Source organism: Plectropomus leopardus, chromosome 7 (assembly GCF_008729295.1).
Source record: "Plectropomus leopardus isolate mb chromosome 7, YSFRI_Pleo_2.0, whole genome shotgun sequence".
NCBI lineage: Eukaryota > Metazoa > Chordata > Actinopteri > Perciformes > Serranidae > Plectropomus > Plectropomus leopardus.
Window position 1 is genome coordinate 26393039 of NC_056469.1, and position 19187 is coordinate 26412225.

The 19187-nt window shown below is 38.9% G+C and overlaps 2 protein-coding genes across 2 annotated transcripts in view; both read right to left on the reverse strand.

Moving 5' to 3' along the window:
* The window catches only part of gba (glucosidase, beta, acid), a 10818-nt gene extending 5121 nt beyond the window's left edge, over positions 1-5697 (reverse strand). Inside the window, exons 1-8 of the mRNA XM_042490263.1 lie at positions 5576-5697; positions 5330-5428; positions 4301-4492; positions 3813-3959; positions 2578-2711; positions 2272-2444; positions 2083-2172; positions 1843-1990 (exon numbers count right to left, since the gene is read on the reverse strand). Coding sequence (XP_042346197.1) covers positions 1843-1990; positions 2083-2172; positions 2272-2444; positions 2578-2711; positions 3813-3959; positions 4301-4492; positions 5330-5402 — 957 coding nt within the window. The 5' untranslated portion in view covers positions 5403-5428; positions 5576-5697. The remainder of the gene's footprint in view (positions 1-1842; positions 1991-2082; positions 2173-2271; positions 2445-2577; positions 2712-3812; positions 3960-4300; positions 4493-5329; positions 5429-5575) is intronic.
* A 1240-nt stretch (positions 5698-6937) lies between these two features.
* dap3 (death associated protein 3) lies at positions 6938-16222 on the reverse strand. Its single transcript, XM_042490811.1, has 13 exons — positions 16071-16222; positions 15838-15879; positions 14124-14237; positions 13885-13986; positions 13690-13798; positions 13496-13588; positions 13281-13411; positions 12415-12495; positions 9688-9852; positions 9518-9577; positions 9343-9432; positions 7241-7358; positions 6938-7141 (listed from the first exon to the last, which is right to left on the reverse strand). The coding sequence occupies exons 2-13, from the start codon at positions 15874-15876 to the stop codon at positions 7056-7058; spliced, it is 1188 nt and encodes a 395-aa protein (XP_042346745.1). The 5' UTR covers positions 15877-15879; positions 16071-16222; the 3' UTR covers positions 6938-7055.
* Positions 16223-19187: the final 2965 nt, after the last annotated feature.

Genomic DNA, 19187 nt, shown 5'->3' on the forward strand with positions numbered 1-19187 from the left:
ATCCAACCCTTGATCTTACGCTGTGCATCTGGGTGTAGGTTTCAATGATAAAAATGGATTACATCATTAGAAATTATTGCTATATTCTGCTTGGAAGTATTGCAAAATTTAATATATTAATACATAACTCTAGGCCACACTGGTTTTTTATTGCACGTTTAGACTTTGTGAAACAGGTGTTCAGTTGCGTTCTATTCGGTAATAAAAAGTCTTCAAGAAGTATAAAATTGAACTTGGTGAACCCTTCAGAAATCTGTTTTTTTGGACAGAGCCTGGGTTTATTGTGTCCTTGACTCTTTCAGTATGAAGAAGAAAAAAATATCTCGGCTGCTAAACAAAACAAAACACTGTCATCGGATTCGTCATTGATTGCTCGCTGATACATTGATAGTTTTAGACTCTTTCCTCCATGTGAGGCTGGAAGGTGTCAAAAAGCAAAACGTTTGCACAACAGTAGTTCAACTATAAGAGCAAAGAACTTCTGCAAACAGTTTTCTGCAGATGCAATAATCAGAAATGTTTAGGGAGCAATGTTTCAGGTCACCTTCATCAGGTTATTAAATAAGACAAAAGGAGAGAGCATCTTAGGAGCACATTATGTTTTTTCTGTGACTTTTCTGACTGCTGTCTATTTTAGACTCATATTGAAGAAACCGTTTCATAAAAAACTGTTCATTCTCATCTCATCTTTTTTTCAGATATTGAAAAAAAAAATAATAAAAAAAATAAAATAAAAGCTACATATAATGTGCATTTTGTTTTATGTTTCTGTGAATTTATCTCTAAGCCTTGATGTGATTAGTATGAATGATTCTTTATTAAATGAGCCACATTAGTCTGTAGTGTGACATGAATGGTCATTTGGATCATTTAACCTGTTAAACATGATGAAGGTCTGTATCAAAACATTGTTCCCAATACATCTGTGATTATTGCAAGTATAGAAGACAGTATGCTAAAGTTCTTTTCATATCTTCCAGTCTATATAGTAAAGCAGAGTCCTTGATTCCTGGAGCTGCTTCACTGCAGAGTGAAAGGTATCTTACAAGGATTATATTAACTTTCCTCTAGCAACCAAACACTTATCTTATGTATTGTGTTAAATCTACAGTATCTTTTATTGTATAATATATCAGATCTTAAGTTATCATGTTAAGAGTTTTTGTTGGCGTCATATTTTGCACTGTACATGATATCATTTTTGTTTTTCGGTCAGGCTTCCCACATATTTTCATGAAAAAAATCTCACAACTTTTCCATGATTTTTCAAGGACCAATAATACATCTTGCCCCACTTGCCTGTCATTCTTCAAACAAACTCTCTTTAAACATAATCTCAGCTGGCTGACACACATGAAGGGAGAGAGGGGGCTCGGGAAGAAAATGAAAAAATGTATGTGATGATAAAACAAAATGTCTCATTGGTGCATTTTAGAGCTCGTTACGGTTGTCATGGTTAGATTAAACACAAATGATTACTGTTACAATCTCACGCTTACGCTTACTTTTACAAGCTTAAAAAATGACTTTTCCAGGTTTTCCATGACTGTGGTAGCTCTTGTTATTGTTCTTCTCAACCCCTGTCCTAATTAGTTTTTTTTTTAATTCAAGGTATATTTATATTTTTATAATCCTAGTATTTTTAAATTCTTGTTTAAAACGGTTTGTTTTAAAACTTGCCTTCAGGTTTTGATTCTCTACACATCCTACACATGTGGCAGAATTGATTTTAGCATCGGTTCATCTACTTTATGTTTGAACTCTTCATTTCTTGCCTGCATCATCAGTGCATCCTCAGGTATAACATGACTTCACCCGCTGTCTCTCCATCCTTGGACTCACCACTTTGGCCCAGTGCGGCAGCAGCAGGCGGTTGTCATCCAGGATGAGGACGTGTGTGCGTGGGTGTGAAGAAGCGTGCAGGGCAGGGCCCAGGTCCAGAGCCACCCAGTCCCTCTGCTCCTCAGGAGTGAAGCCAAGAGCCTGGAAACTGCAGAAAGACACTATTCAGTCTGCTGTGAAATTAGGGAGCCGGGATGACGGTTGATTCTGTGTAATACTGTATAATGTGAAAAGAGGTACCTGTAGTTTGCCATCTGCCCTGCAGAGGGCTCATTCCCAGTGGTCAAAGCCCAGAAGGTCAAGTTATATTTAGCGTATTCCTCTAGGAACCTGAGAGGAAAGACAGAAAGCGACCATCAGATTAAGTTCCCCTTGTGTCGCGCATTACCAACATGTCACGTCGCATTAAGGTAAAGCCCCGCATATCACCTGATGTAGTACTGAGCCCAGGTTTTGTGCTCCTTGCCCCCAGGCTGACCTTTCAGGGAGCCCTTTCCTATGAGAGCACCGTTAGTTTTCATCCAGGCAGGGGCGCTCCAGGCGCTGGCCAGCAGAGACAGAGGGCGAGGAGACAATGCCTGAGCACGCTGAAGGAGAGGGATCTAAGAGGAGGAAGAGGAGGAGAGATTAAAGTTATAGAGCGATGGACACGTGTGTGTGTGTGTGTGTGTGTTTGTGTATGTGTGTGTGTGTGTGTGTGTGAAAGAGAGAGAGAGATTAGGGAAAGACAGAGACCTTCATGTTGACGTCCTCAGGTGCCAGTGTGAAATTGTCGAGGTTGTAGTCTCCAGGTGTGTCGGCGTACGTGTACAGACGGGTGGAGAAGTCGCAGCTGGCCATGGGCACACGCACCACGTTGTAGCCGATACCTGCCGGAGACACAGACACACATGAAAAATGCAAATAGCTCCATCTACCGCCAGTGCTTGTTTTGTCCATTCAGGGCTACTGTAGAACAACATGGTGGACTCTGTGTGAGAGAACCGAGCCCCAGGTAGTGAGCTGGTATCTGATGCAAATTTCACATAGTGGAAAAAAGTGGATTTAAACCATCCAGGTCCGTCACGTGATGCCGTGGGGTCCATTGACTTAAATTGGCAAAGAGACGTCTATAAATCAGTTGATAATTTTTTGTGAGCATCAAAACCCCCACGAAATGACAAATTTCACTATCTAGATTTAAGCCATCTAGCTCGACAACGTTTAGAAAGTTTAAAAGAGCCGCATTTTTTAGACATTTTTTAGACAAATGTTCAAACTGGAAGTCAGTCACTGCACTAAAGAAGTCACCTTCTCGGGCCGCTGTAAGTCTCTAATGCTCAAGCCTCACAGGCCCGTAGATTTGGGTATTCTACACCTGGAAAAGAGCTTTTTTGGCTTCATGTACCAATAAGCAGCTCTCATGGGAAAGCACGGGGCCCCGCCTCCACGGCTGTATCCTTTAAAAACAACCATGGAGAAAACCCGCTCCGTATGTAGATATAAACGACTCATTCTAAGGTCACACAAACACAAAGGTTTGTATTTTCAGATGAATTATGAATTTTATGTATCATTTCTGCCAATAGATGCCCCAAAATTCTACACACTGGACCTTTAAATGTTCAGAAATATGCTAATAAATATAATGATCATGTTTTAAACCATAAAACCCCAGCTCTAACACAACTGGCATAAGTGATGCTGGATAATGTAGAGTCCATTAATGTGGGAAACAAAGTAACCTGCACATATAGACACCTCTCACAGAAAGTGTGAAATGTATTTTTCATTGTGTTGAAGCAACACCATCGTTGCTATGTGGAAGACACTGGCTGCTATGTGTTTTTACGTGCAAAAAATAGAAACAAGAATAATGAATGTATAGCTTATTCCTGGAATTCAAAGTCACAGTATGTTTTTCTGATTCATTGACCTACTGGTACACAGAGCGTGGAGAATTTCAGGTGGTTTTTTTTTGATATGCGTACCTATTTTGGAGAAGTACTCTTCCAGCAGCCGGTCCTGAGCATCAGCAGAAAGAGACAGGATGTTGATGGCTGCAGCGTCTGTCATGGCTCCACCGAACCCTCTGATCTTCTGGTACTTCTGGTATGCAACAATACTCAACTTGAGGCCTGAAAGAAACATAAATCTTTGTCCCCTTTTTGTTTTATATATCAGACAGCAAATTTATACTTTTTTACATTATTATATACCATTTCACAATGTTAAACAAACTCTGAGGGATTTCAGATATCAACTTATCTTTTAATGCATTCATTTTTATTATCCTTATTGGCTGAAACAGTTTTTTGTTAATGTTACTTCTCGAGCGCTTTTTGATTTGAGACTTACGTCTGACTGTCAAAAAGTATGACTTGGTGTCTGTAAATTTCTAGATATGAACAAAAGATATACTCTTGCACATGCTCCAACGTCGCACACATCCCAGAAAAAAACTCACATCATCCCTCACCTGCCCCGCTGCCGTTCTCCTTGACACGACCCCAGCCGGCCTCCAGTCTGCTGCCGGCCTTCGTGGTCAGGTAGGAGGAGTAGCGACCTAGACCAGGCAACCTGGCCGACCCAACACTGTCACAGTAAGTTGAGTTACACTCACAGACCACAGAGTCATGCCCAAAGTCTCTGGCAACACATTTATAGCTTCCTGGAGGGAGAAGAAGTCATAAAAACATGATTTTCTGTCTGTATTGGTGAAGTACAAAAGTTTAACCCTTTGAAACCTTTCACAAACTATTTGCCCCTTTGAAACCTTAGCAAATTGATTTCTTTCTAAAACATGGGAAAAAAGGCAATTTGGCAAGACACGTCCCATAAATTTGAAGAAATTAGTAAAAGGTGACAAGAAAATTACCTTAAAATTAAGTTGGATTATTGGGAGGATTATTAGAAAATTCTATCCAAATATAGACAAGAATGTCCAGAAAGCTGTATTTATTGTTATAATACTTATATATAAGATAAAACAAGATAGTACTTTACTAATCCCGAAGGAAATTATTGTGCCAGATTGCTCCAGAAACAGTAGCAAAAAAGAACTCAACAGAATATAAAATAAGCAAAAATAAAATAAATTAAAATACAAAGTGTCTGAAATAAAATAAAATACAAAGTGCTTAGTAATAATAATGTTTAAATGTAAATAGTAAATAATACTGTTTAAAAGTAAAAGTTTAAAAATATATACATGCACAAACACACATATGTATTTTATTTTCAGGATTTTTTTTTCCCAACATTTTCTTGTTTGTCTTTGATTTAATTAAAAAAAATAATGCTTATCTTTCATGTATCTTTCTTTTTTTGTAACTTTATTTTACTATTTTTGGGAAGATTTTGCAGCCATGTCTTTGCTCGTTGTTTTCCCCCTGTCTTTTTTTTTTTTTTTTTTTTTTAAAGAAGCCGAACCAATTTGTTCAGGTTTCTAAGAGTTAACTTCACATGCAAGCAACAAAGAAGATCCATGTGCAGCCTGTGTTGTTACCTGTAGAGGGTGTCACTTGTGCTGTGAGGAAAACAAGGGCCAGGAGTGCAGGTGATGGCAGTAACATCGCCATTTTATCCAGAAACAAAGACCACAGAGCTGCAAATTCAAATTCGTGTCAGGCAGCAATTTTTAACTCTTAACATACAAGTAAACAAAGACCCAAACAGCTCCATTCATTTAGCTGACTCACACACACATTGTATTGTCATGTCATTCAGAGCGCTTAACTGAACACTTTCTCACCTCAGAGGATCCTGACACAAACTATGGCATGTCCTGAGGGTTAATTTAACAACTATTCACACCTGACCGTCACCTTAGCGTCGTGCAATCTGCCATACCAGCGTTTCCTCGATCAAATCTGGGCGTTTTGGCCAGTCATGTGACTTTATGAACTGTCACATGAGCAACCCTGCAATGATCCGAGCTGCAGCCAGGTGGCGCTGCACCACCAAACAAAGACAGAAAAACACCTTAATGCTGCTCTGGTCCCTCTCAAGGTTAGTTTTATGTTTTCAAAGCATTCAACAGGGCTTTATAACATATCACAATAACGTTATCAATTTTCTTTATACAAGCAGTACAAGTTTTGTCAAACTAAAACATGTCACCTCTCAAATATGGGTTCAAAATAAGCTTTTCTCGTTTCTGCATACCAGTTTCCCATTTCAATTACTCATCAGAAAATTGAAGATAATATAATGTCAGATTCCCATGGCGATATCATGGCCGGATTATGAGACAACAGGCCCCTGGGCACAAACACGTAGAGCCCCCACCTCCTCTCCTATGAAGAGTCAGGAAACTGGCTTTGTGCCAGTTTGTTTCTGTGCTTTTGTTGTAGTCATTATGTGTCATTTTAGTTGTCTTGTGTCTCATTGTGGTTATTTTGCCCCATTTTATGATTATTTTGTGTCTCTTAGAAGTCATGTTCTGACGTCTTTGGTTGTTTTGTGTCTCTGAGGTAATTTTGTGGGAGGGGTTTAAGGTCACTGTCTTTTGGACGTTTGATGTCTCTTCGCAGTTATTTGGTGTATGGTTTTGGTTGTTTTGCCCCCTTTTGTGGTTAGTTTGTCTCCTTGGGGTCATTTTCTGTCTTCTTTGGTCATTTTGTGTCTGAAGTAAATTTCATTCATTTTTGAATCATTTTGGCCCTTTTGTGATTACTTTGTGTCTCATTGAGGTCATTTTAGGTCTCTTTTTGATTGTTTCGCCCCTTCTGTAGTTATTTTGTGTCTCTTAACAGTTCCTTTGCATCTCTTTGTTGTCTTTTCGTCTCTTCCTGGTCTGTTTTATGTCAATTTGAGCAGGTGAGGGCTGGGGGGTCCCGGCACTTCGGGCCCCTGGGCCTGTGCCTGTTAGACTGGCTCAGTAATCCATCGCTGCAGATGAAAATGCTTAATGTGTTTCTATCTTTTTACAAGTCATCTACCTGGCTTTCTTCTAAATATTAAGTAGACTGTAGACTGTAATTAAACATTCAGTTGACATTCGTAAATAAGCCAGAACAGTTCTTTACAGTGGATTTAAATAAATGTGCAATATACATTGAAAAAAATAATCATTTTTTAAAACTTTATTTGACATTTTATTATCAAAGTTACACACATGCATCATAATTTACAGATATTATAGACATGTAAGTTTGTATTTTTATGTATTATTAGGACACTGATATTTGTGTGTGTGTGTGTGTGTGTGTGATCCAAGTCTTTCTGTATCTTCATAGGAAGCTACATATTCTGTCCAACAATGCTGGATTTCTGTTGCTCAAAAATACAAGTTCCTTCTTTCCTTCCTCTGTTCGACCTAATGAGGAAAAAGTAAGAAATTAAAGTTAATAAATAAGCTTCACTTAAATGTCTTTTTTGGTAAATAAAGAAAATCATCCACAGTATCATCACTCACTCTGTGGATGCTGCAGCCACTGGCGATCCAAATAGTAGAGGTAACAGCTCTCAAACTCCTTCTCGCTGTAGTATGGCACCGACACCGGGACGAAAGGGTCCATGCTGTCGAACCCCCTCTGATGAGCAAAACACAGACAGGAAGTCAGTGTACTGACCATCAAATTTGTCTTTGTGAGGAGTGTTTAACCAGACCCCTGTTGTTCCGTTGAGCATGTTCAGACAAGAAAATATCACGAACAATTACTTTTAACACCTTACTGAAGAATAGACATGCTCATCATCATAAATAATGCACCACAGGCTCAGTTACAATATTCAAACAGAGATATTTTTATAATCTAAATGTTGAAATGGGAGAAACAATTCACATGCATCTTTTTATGCAGTAGGTTAAATAAATGCAAATATAATGCATATTTTAAAATATGAATCAACCTGTTAAAAAAAAGAGAGTTTGGAGTCAAGGCCAGCTGGTCAGCGGTCAAGACCACAAGACTAAATGATTAATATTATACAATTATAAAATCAACTTTTTTTTTAATTTGGTGAGACAAGAGTGTTATATGACCCTACTTTGAGTTTTACGGTTCAATCGTTGCAGCATAAATGGAAGAGGTGGATGACAATGATGGATTTATAGTTCCATTAGGAAATTGATCTTAAGATATGCAGACGTTGGATAAATATAACGGACATAAATGACATCAAAACCACTGCAGCAACACAACCACACAGTGCAAACATCCGTTGCCCTCGTTCTGGCAGTTCTAGTGTGTCTTGTACCGTTGGCACTAATCGGCCTTGGCCGGATACTTTTCAGCCCATTCAGCACGTTGAATCAGCGCTGGACCTGGCAAAGCCTGATGGTGAATTAAATCTCTCAGATTGGTAGTTCAGCTCGCGTACAGGAAGGAAGAAAGAACGGCTAAAGTCAAGAGCGCATGAGATCGAAATTAACTTGTTATATTAGGTACGATTATTTTTTAGCCACTGAGCTCTTTAGCAGACACGGTTCTGAATTGTTTATTTTCTGTCCATAAGCACACAGTTGTTCTTTAAACGCTGGCTTGTGTTGTTAATGTGCTAACTGGTTAACTAGAATCTTGAATCCATCCTGTTGGTCTTCCCGTTTCTCTTTTTGTATGATGAATACAGATTACTGCCGCCTGCTGTTATTCTGGCTGGGCAATACCGGCTAAAAATTACATTGTGATATTTTTAGGCTATATCTCCATACAAGACATGTGTCTCTATATTTTTAAATCTCCTCAAAAGCACTTCATTAATGCTAGAATTGGGAGACAGAATTAAAACATTAAAATTTGTTTTTTACCAACATCCCTCTTTGACTATCAGTACTTTTAACACAAATCCATTTTTGATCAATAATCATTAGCGATGTGGATATAATGACTAAGTGGGTAAAGGCAAATGTTAAAACAAGTAGAAGTGTCTGATAAGTTCAGAAAAGCACATCACCTTTTTGTAATGCAACATTTAAAATCAGGAAACTTATTTATTCCATATCACAATATAACAATATTCAATAACTGATATATACTCTCATATCTCGATATGATATATATCTCAATATTGCCCTCAATATTACTGTTATGCAGATTCTCTCACATATGTGCTCTTTGGCCCTTGGCTGTAGGCTTTACGGTGTGTTCATGTGCAACTTTTTTTCCAAGACAGGCGACGCGAGGCAACACAACAGTTTGCCGTAGTTGCCATGACTCCTATGATGTTGCTTTGGTGTGTCTGGGCTTAGACTCTGCAAACAGGTACAAGAGTTGAAGATTCAAGAATGACTCAATTTCTGCTCAGCACTATTTGTATGTTTTGTTGCTCAGAGAAAACAAAAAGACAAGATGCTCACCGCGAAGCAACAACAAAGCATAACCATTGTGTCTTGTGTGTATCGCTTTACTTAAATCTTAAACTTCTGCACGAGTCCTAAGGTTTGGAGTCCCGAGGCCAGGTTTGCAATTTTCCGGCTAATGACCCAAGTTGTGGAAGAGAAGGAAAGACTAATCTGCTGTCAGAGCTGGAGGACAAGTGCTACAGATTACAAAGTACAACGAAATGATCTCTGACCTCTCCCAGCAGCTCTTGCGGCAAGTACTGAGATTTTGAAGTGTAGAGAGACCCCGTCTGAGACAGAGTGGTGATGATGGCGCCTCCAGTCTAAGACGAAAAGAGTGAATGTTAATGGAAAAGAAATAATGTTCTCATGCAGCTGTGGTCATCGCCTTGAGCGCGTTCCTCTCACCCAGTCGCTCGTCATCAGCTTCCTCAGGTTATAAATCAAAGTCAGCTCCTCTGGATCCACCTGATGATGATAAGAAAGAGAGACACGTAAGACTTCCTATCAGCGGAAACTGAGAGAGAAGCAGAAAGACAAGTATGAGGCTTGACAGGATTGTGAATGTGCTTCCTCACATGGCTCCTATCCTCCTTCTTGATGGTGGATCTTCCCCACAGGGCGTTGACACCATCCACAGCCACGGCCAAGCGGAAGATTGACTCCGGCTGCCCGCTCTGCAGCCTCAGCTCCTTCATCACCGCCCCCACCACATCGCTGCTGCTCTTCACACGAGATATACCCTGCGGCAGAAGAAACAACATCAGACCCCTGATGACGCTGTCTTATGAAGGGAAATTATATACAATTTAAGGGCAACACCATCGATTTTACATTTCCAAGTCTGTTGACGGGTCTCGGAGAGTAGTTCTGCACATTTAGTCTGACTCAGCGGATGCAAACTGTGGCTGTATGCCTGCCATTGGCCAGCCATTTAGACTGGGATTCTCCCTCCCTTCCACTATCTGCTTGTTACCGCTTTAAAAATCCCCATCGCTATGGTAAACAAGAACAACAACCTCCAACCTAAAAACCTACAGGCTGAAAATGGAAAGTATAGTGACCATTTCAACATACCATAGTTCCTAGGCCACTTTATCTGCAAAGTGTCTCGGTTTTGACTCAGGTTCCAGCTCCATTTTGTACAATCCAAGTACTCACGTGAAGCAGGAAAAAAACTTCAACAAAGTTTATTTTGGAATGCGGAAAATTACAGAAAAAATACAGCAGGCAAAGTCCTTCCATAATCACATCTCATCTGGTCCACTACTGACCTGATGTCCTATTCTTATCCCGCATAAAACGGTACAACACGTTCCCACACGGTAATAAAGCACGGTCAAAAACTTACATCGATCCACACCTACACAGATTTCTCGTCGTCTTCTAGCATGACGTCATCCTATCCTCTTTTGTCATTGGCATTAAACTGCCTTACGAGACCATAACTATAGTAAATAAAATAGCCTTCATTCTAACAGAAATAATATAAGTAATGAAAATATAAACATGACTTTAGTTTAGCCTACCATTATACCCCATTAAAATACACAGAAACTGTTGAAAAAACTTGAATATCAAAGCGTATATATGTCACACACTAACACTGACATTATTTACCAATAATAAAATATGTGATAAAGTGGCTCTTACAGCAAGTTTGGACAAAGATTTGGATTTTGCAGTAAGACAGTATGCAGTAACAAAGCAGGCATGCTGCTGTGATGTTTCTGTGAATTGTGGAAAGATCTGCAACGAATAAAACAAATTGTGAATGCTTTTCTGAGAAGCCCAGACTCCGTCTTGCAGGACCTTCATGCCAGATGTTGATCCACGTTCTGACACAGCCAGTTTGCGTTAATGCACCTCATTTTTTCGCCGCTGTGACTTTGGCCCTGTTCAGCCCTGGTATTAACATGCATTTCGGCAATCTCAACATAAGTGAACATACAAGACAGATTGCTGTTCACACATGTGCCTAACACACACCTCAAGTTGCCCAATGCAGTTATTAGGTCAATATTTGTGCTAGCTGTTTTGTAGCATGCTCGCTAATCAAGTCAGCACTTGTGTCAGTACAGCTGGAGACAAGTGTCAGCAGAATTCAACACGTGTCCTTCCAGAGGGCAAAATAGTGGATGGTACTCTTCGTCCAACTTGACATAAAATATCACCAAAACAACCACCACACCCCGCACTGATGACTTAGTCCTTGTCAGGGATTCATCAGTACACATTAGGGTTTACAATACAAAACATAAGTGGTCAGATGCATCCCAGACCACCTCCGCACGTGGTTTGAACGATCAAGTCACTATGCATCCCGGTACTTGCTTAAACTTGTATTTAGAGCTGTCCACCCCTCATGAAAATGTTCCATCAAAATAAGTTCCCCTGACCGTTTTTTTGCAAGGGCAACAATGCTGCATCCTGGGTTTAAAGCAGGATGACAATGTAGGCTGCGGAGATAGATCTGGCAACGCAAGACTACTGCATATGAGAAAAAAGTCGTAATAAACAGCGTCGCAAACATAAAACACCTGAATCTCTGGCTGAACTAAGTTGTATTGTGGGTAATGTAGGTGCGAGGTTTTGGGGAGTGGAATGTACGCAATAAAAAAAGAAAATATCGTAACAACACAAAACTCTGCTAGTTGAAATCTGAACAGTGGAGTTATGTTCAAGTGTCGGAGCAAACAGTAATTTCATGCACCATTTCTTCAGTTTTAAGCCTGAAAAAATCCATCACTTCAATACAGACGCCTCAGCTGGAGGTTTGAAAGTGATTTGATTTCTTTTGTTTAATAATGTGCTGTCAGAAGGCCGGCTATTAATATCAGATCTAATTACAGCCTACAGCGAGCTCACAGTAACACCAGCAGTGACCACAAATGTATTTGTATGACGAGTCCGACAAAACTGGACAGCACGAAAACATTTTCCTTATTATAAAGCAAATGATACAGAGCAACATGACTGATTGGAAAATGTAAAAAATTCACAGGCTGAACATAAATCTACTGCTCTTTCTACTGCCTTTGTCAGTGAGAGTGCTACAAAAGTATTGTGCTGATCCATCCCCGTGCTCAGTTCATTGGTTATTGATCACCACAAAGCACAGGCAAGGTGAAAGATGAAACTTTAATGACCCCCTGTGGGGAAATTGGTAGGGGAGTGGTGGAAAGAAAAAGGTAACAGATAGAAAATACAACAAACTGATGAAAATGTCTCAGAGGGAGAGATAAACCACACGTACAATGGACGCAAATAAATACTCCGAGCCAAAAGAGTCAGTTAGGACTCACCTGATCCACCAGCTCTCCGAGCAGACTTCCCTCCTCAGTGAACTCTCTCTTAGTCCACACATAGCGCTGCTTTATCTTTATCTGAGATAAAGCCACACATAAGACACACATTACAGTTTCACAGTTCACTGAACATGTTTATATGGGCTGGGTCCTCATTTTAATTCATGCACTGGGTGTTTTTTCAACATTAAGCTTAATATTTGCTTCATAATGCAAATGAAATACATTCATATTTCAAACCTACCATATTCTATGTAAGACAGTATTCTGATGAAGATATTGCACGGCACTTTTCCATTCATAATCCTTTTTAGATGATTAAGTATTTAAAGGGAAAATTCACCCTATAATCAAAAACTCGTGTTTTTCTTCTAATCTTTGGTGCTGTTTATCAGTCTACATTGTTCTGATGTGAGTTGCCGAGTGTAAGCAAGATCGGTCGTAGAAATGTCTGCCTTCTCTCAAGTCCAATGGAACTAGATAGCACTCGAAATGTGGTGCTCAAAGTGCCAAAAAATACATTTGAAAAACTCAACAGCAATGTATCTTTCCAGAAATCATGACGGTCACTTAAAACAATCCACAGACCTTCTTGTGAACAGTTTTATGTAGGGACTTTTTTTAACCAAACTACACCTGCAAATAGTATCACTGTGCAGATGCACGATGCAGCATTTGACCTAAACCACTGTAAAGATGTAGCCAAGGTTCATTTAAGATCTAAATTATTTTTAATAACATGACAAAGTGTGTTATACTCCACACACCTTGATTTTTACTGTGTGTACTCAAGAGTTATCAAGTTAATATTGCAAAACTTCAGTCCGATGTTCCTAAAAACCACACTGTGAAAAATCATTTACCTTCGAAAGAAGGTGCTGGTTGGTTGTTCTGAAGCTGCGTAACCATTCAGTGGCTTGTAACGGCTGATCAAAGCGAGCGCTGTTGTAGGACGAGGGCAGCAGCTCCCTACAGTTCTTCACCCACAGGTGAGCTGTATCGAATAAACACAGGAGATGCATGAGGGTTACTGTTGACACTTTCCGTGCAGCCACTCGTGTGACTGTGCTTGTCTCACCGTCAGGAACATGCAGCACCAGCCATCCCTGTGTGTAGCAGAAGTGGACTGCGTGACAGAGAGACATTGTCTTCCCACTGCCCTTCAACCCATCTGAACAGCATGTTAAAGTTAATAACAGGTTTATTCAGAGGCGTAGAGAAGGACAGTGTGTTTATCTGTGTGTGTGTGTGAGATTGTGTTGTTAAGGATACAGAATAAATATCGCACAGGAGGTTGGCTGTAGTCGGCTTTCTTCAGGCAGGAGATGACCTCTAGAGCCGGCTGCCTCACCATCATACAGGCTTCATTAAACGTCTTCACCTAAAAAAACAGTTTGAAGTCATGGTAGACATTAAAACCCGTCACAAAATGTCATCAAAGTCATGTGCATTCAGTCATAGACATACCTGTTGTTGATAGCGCCATGGTAGGGTGTGAGGGAACAGAGTACGGATGTGTGCAGAGGGCAGCGTGTAATACTGCCCGATATGATTCTCTGATTGACACGCCTGGAGGGAGACAAAAAGTGAGCTCGCCAGAAGAAATCATACAACTGTACACTTATACAAACACAATTCCGCTGCAACAAGTTACAGCAAGTTAGCATGACAACTACATTTGCACCTGTAAAGTCAGATGTGCTTACCGGATCATTCTCCTGCGCTCTAAAAACGGAGAAGGGCTGAGGTTCTGACTCTACAGCCACAGCCTCCTGCTGCTGCCCACATGCACTGGTGTGAACGGACCTCACATGTGTTACCTGCAGAAGTTTAAAAAACTTAATGCTTTAATTAAAGTGTCATATACATCCCAAAGTGCCAAGGCTACGTGGGCTCACAAGACAGCATTTACAATGAGAGAAAACAAAAAATAACCCAAACAGAACACATGGTGCTGTATTGATATGGGTCAAAATGTATTATATCAGAATGAACGATACACCTTCTTTTCTACAAACCCGAGCCAGGTATATAAACATGTACTGCAATCCACGTTCATCTGTCTACTTTACTAGACTTGGATATCCGGCCAATATTTTAAAGAAAAGGTTAACTCAAAGATTACAATAAATACAACATAATCTAATATGTATTTCAGTGTCAGATCAGGAGAACTAACTTAAGTTTTCCCTTCTGCTTCTGTCAGACTTTACTGCTCCCAGCCGTTCACAGATAGCAAAACTGACAATCATCACTGTCACTATCAATCATCAGTTTATACTAAACTCTGCTATATCTGCCCTTACTACATGCAATAATGTGAATTCAGCCATTCGGTCTTTCTATATATTATATTTTGGGTTTTTTTCCTACTGTTCACTAATTGCTTTGTTTTTTACTGATGCTCGTTGTTTTGTACTGTCTTCTTTGCTGCTGAAACAATGCAAATTTTATTTTGATATACTGTAAACCTAGGTAGGCTACTTCACCCATGCAGTTCTTTAAACAATTAGAAATAGGGCAGTGTATTGGCTAGAATCTGGGGATATCGTACATATCATAATTCAGGAGTTATGATTCAACGTGTAAGGAATCATGCATTTTTAAAGGCCTCTGTGTCTGCCATAAAACACTGATAACGGACACGTTGTTGGGCATTATTCTGCCTATACCATGGTCTATTTGCACAGAAATAAGAAGGAAGAATATTCTACATATATCTACTAGGATTAATTTAGAGCAGTGCACAGACAGTTTCACTAGAACTAAGTAGGGGCCCATTATTAGTTTATAAAAGGTGTCTCTGCATCCCATCAGTATCAGTTATTCACCCAGACCATGGTATAAAATACACTATATGGACATACTTAAGTAAGGTGATATATTGCTGTTTTTTTTTTTTATCTTATGTTAGGGGCACCTTCATAACATAAAAAACACACTATGATATGTAAAAAAACAACAACAGTGGGATCTGCATTTGAATTAATCACAATCTGTAACATCCAACATCACAGCATCAAAACATTTGCCTACATCAAAAATTGAAAAACATAATATTGCTATACTCAAGTGTCTCAACATTTTCTTATACCTCCGCTTAGCAAAAGATTGTTTTAGCATGTTTATTTATTGGCATCTACATTAACCTGCTACCAATCAACACACAATGTATATTTTGAGATCATGTGATGCATACTCTAAAAACAGTACAACTCTTTGTTTTGCAAGAATTTAACACATGGACTGTGCAGTCTATGGTTCACCACAACGAACATCAATTCACGTTTTTTCTTGCCTTTATGCCTTGTGAACCAGGCAGCTGAGCCGGGTCAAAAGCATATCTAAAAAGGGACTATTTCTTCATGCACATGTGTCTGCAGCTTCTCCCATAAACCTGCTGTTAAACAGGGATCTCACCGTTTGCCGTAGTCTGAAGGACAATCTGTGGAGCGCCATGATCTGAAACATGAAGATGGACATGAATTTCGGTTAATTTTAGTAATGGCGAGAGCTAATGCAGTAAATAATGTGCAAAGAGCAGCATCGGTGTCCTCTAACCTTGCCTAAACACTTAGCTAACCGTTAGCTGCTCGTCATAAACAGGCAACATTAGCAACAAGAAGCTAAATGAGCGTAAAAAAGCTGTTTACCTGCGATTTACTTCATTAAATATTCTGTGACGAGGACTCCGGTTGAGGTCATCTGTTGAAAAATGTCCCCAGAGTGGTTTAGTGAGAGGATAAACTGTGCACCCCGAAGCGTAGTCAATGTGCTACACTGTCACGGACACCGCCATCATGCAGCTCACAGCCGGAAGTGACGTAACGCCGTCACATTTCTTTGTAGCCAATGAGGTGGCGCGAGCCAGGCGACAACAGCTGAAGAAAATGGAGTTTGTCAGATTTTGACATGTTTCACCTGTAAAAATAATGAATGCAGCTGCACTCATGAAAGATGTAAACACACTTTTCATAATTAAGTGTTTGGAGAAGGATAGTGTTGTTTTAGATAATTAACTGGACTATTTGACAAGATTAATGGGAGATTTTGAAAGCTTTTGTCTTCTAAAGCAATTTTATAATTTTTGATAACCAAGAGATTTGTAGTGGCCCTTGGGGAGATTAAGATAAAACTTAGGCTGAGCTGTATCCAAGATCAGAAACACATGCACCACATCTACCTTTTAATTGCTGATACTCACTTCAGTGCAGCTTACTTACATTCAACATTACAGTCTTAATTTTAAGTTTTATTCATTGCTTTTTATCTTATTTTATCCCTGCATTTTTTTTTCCTTTGTGTTCTATAGAATTTGAATCATTTTTGTAATTTATCACTATTTTATATGATTGTTTTGTTTTTGTTGCCTTTTTAAACATTTTGTTTATTTGGTTTCACTAGAGACGATCATACAACCACCTTCATCTGTATGTTTACAGAGTTAACTATTTTTTCTATTTTTTATTACATTCTAAAAGCAACAACAGCAACAACAAAATAAAACATGGTATGTTCAGTATTTAAAATAAATGAATAGAATAAAAACACAGAGATGAGTTATCATGTTTAAACAAAATAAGGGCGCTTCAGGGCAATATATATTTTCCACTTTTTCCAAATTCCTTCTAATTTAGTGTTTTTTTGCTTTTTTAAAATTATTATCTTATTGTTTTTTGTCACCTTTATTTTTGTTTACGCAATCCATATTTATGGATACATAGATTACAGCTGCTGTTGATATGCTTATCTCACATTTCTGCAATGACTACTCAGCACTGCACTTTGGATATGTATTGAAAATTTTCAATAAAAAAGATTATGTTTAAAAAATATATAAAAATTTATTGTAATTTTCCAGTCTTGCAGAACTGTAAGTACCCTGTTTGAAAATAAATGATTATTACTTGCATTATTCACATTCTATGGACTAAACAACAAAATAATCAAACTACCAAATCATCAAAAACATGAAATAGCTTTTAAATATGGTATTGTAGGCCGATATAAGATTTATATTCAAGACTGGATTAACAAACAGGCAGAGCAGGCAGTTGCCCCATGCAGAGAGCCTCTGACCTCTAAGGCCCAGATAAAGACCATGGTTCACTGTGTACCAATTGCTTGACATGATGTGATTAATCATAAAATGGTTGAGAAAAATGCCCCACTAACGTTTATTATCAGCCATGGTGGTCCTGCATTATATAATGTGACCCGAATTAGTTTATTGTGCTTGAGAAGCTGTGCACACGTCAAACTTTCATCACAACCATGACTTTTTGACCTATTTGTTATACCCAAGCATGCAGACTTGTTTTCCTAAAGATTTTTGGGTTTTTTGTCATTGTCATGAGAGTGGTGATCCTCAGAAAAAGTTTATACTTTCTCATGGTGTATATTCCTAAATAAAGTTGTGTTCAATAAAAATACATCATTACTAGTACCTAATACATTGGGAAAAGGAGGGTGTTATTGTGCTTAGTGGGAAATAGTTGACAGTGCATTTACACAAAGTAAAAGAAGGTGGGAGGTGAAGGTGTGGGGTGACCCATAAAGGCCAAAAAATATGTTCTCATGAGCCTCCTAAAGAGATCTGGTTATGTCCGAACAAGAATAGATTAGCAACCAAGCAAAGTGGGCAATAGACCATGTTTAATTCAATTTCTTTATTCTTATCACATGCTTAACAGAATAACACAAACAAAAAATAAAAGGACAGGTTTTTATTTTTGACAACATTATTTTGACATTTACACCATAAATTGATACAGAAAATAAATTAAAAAAAACCCAAAATGCTACATAAATATTCATCAGAATGCAGGAATATAAGCTTTTGATGCTCAAAATATTCTGGCAAAGGACTCCTGTTTTATATGTTGCCCCAAAGTTAACAAACAAAACCCCTACCCCTACTTCCATGTATCCCTATAGACCCATAAACAACAAAACAATAGCCTAATAGTGTTTTGCTACAACCATGGGTTTATTATTAGACAATGGGCCCATGGGCACAGATATGCAATATAATATAATTTGTGTCTCCATGTGGTTGCTTTGTGTTTCCTTGTGGTTGTTTTGCCCGTTTTGGTAATTATTTTGAATAATTATCCTTGCACTTCCTTTGCATCTTTTTGTATTTATTATTCCCTGAGTTCCTACCTTTGCTTTGTCTTTCAAAGCACTTTGTAAACAACTGTTTTTAAAGATGTTATATAATTTAAGTTACTATTATGATTATTTCCATGTTTTGTATTATTGTTATTACTTTATTTTACACACAAAAATGTATTTAAAATGTTAACATATAACAGAAATGTGGCTGGTTGTGAGTATATTTTCGGTTGCTGCACTAGTGGGAAAACCCCCCAAAACACTGCTTATGTTCTGAATCAATATTTCCTGTCTAACTAATGCATAATAACCAGCTCCTAAATAATAACTTTTTCAATAAGTGCTGAGCCCAGCCTGCCCTTCTCTCCTCTCCCACTGGTGCAAACTGGATCTCACATCACATTACAGCGACGCAACTTTTGAGCTGCTCCCCCAAATTCCTACCAGCAGCCTACTTTAGACAAGTCGTCGCCATTTTATTAAGCGTCTAAATAGCCCTCCCCGACCGCCTATTATGAACCGCAGCGAGATCCTGAGCTGTTCTCGCTGTTTTATCTCCTCCTCTGGCCACATGAAAATGGCCACGCACTTGCATTCCCGCACATCCACCAACCCCTCTGCACTGTCACAGCCTGTAACCCCGCACACACATA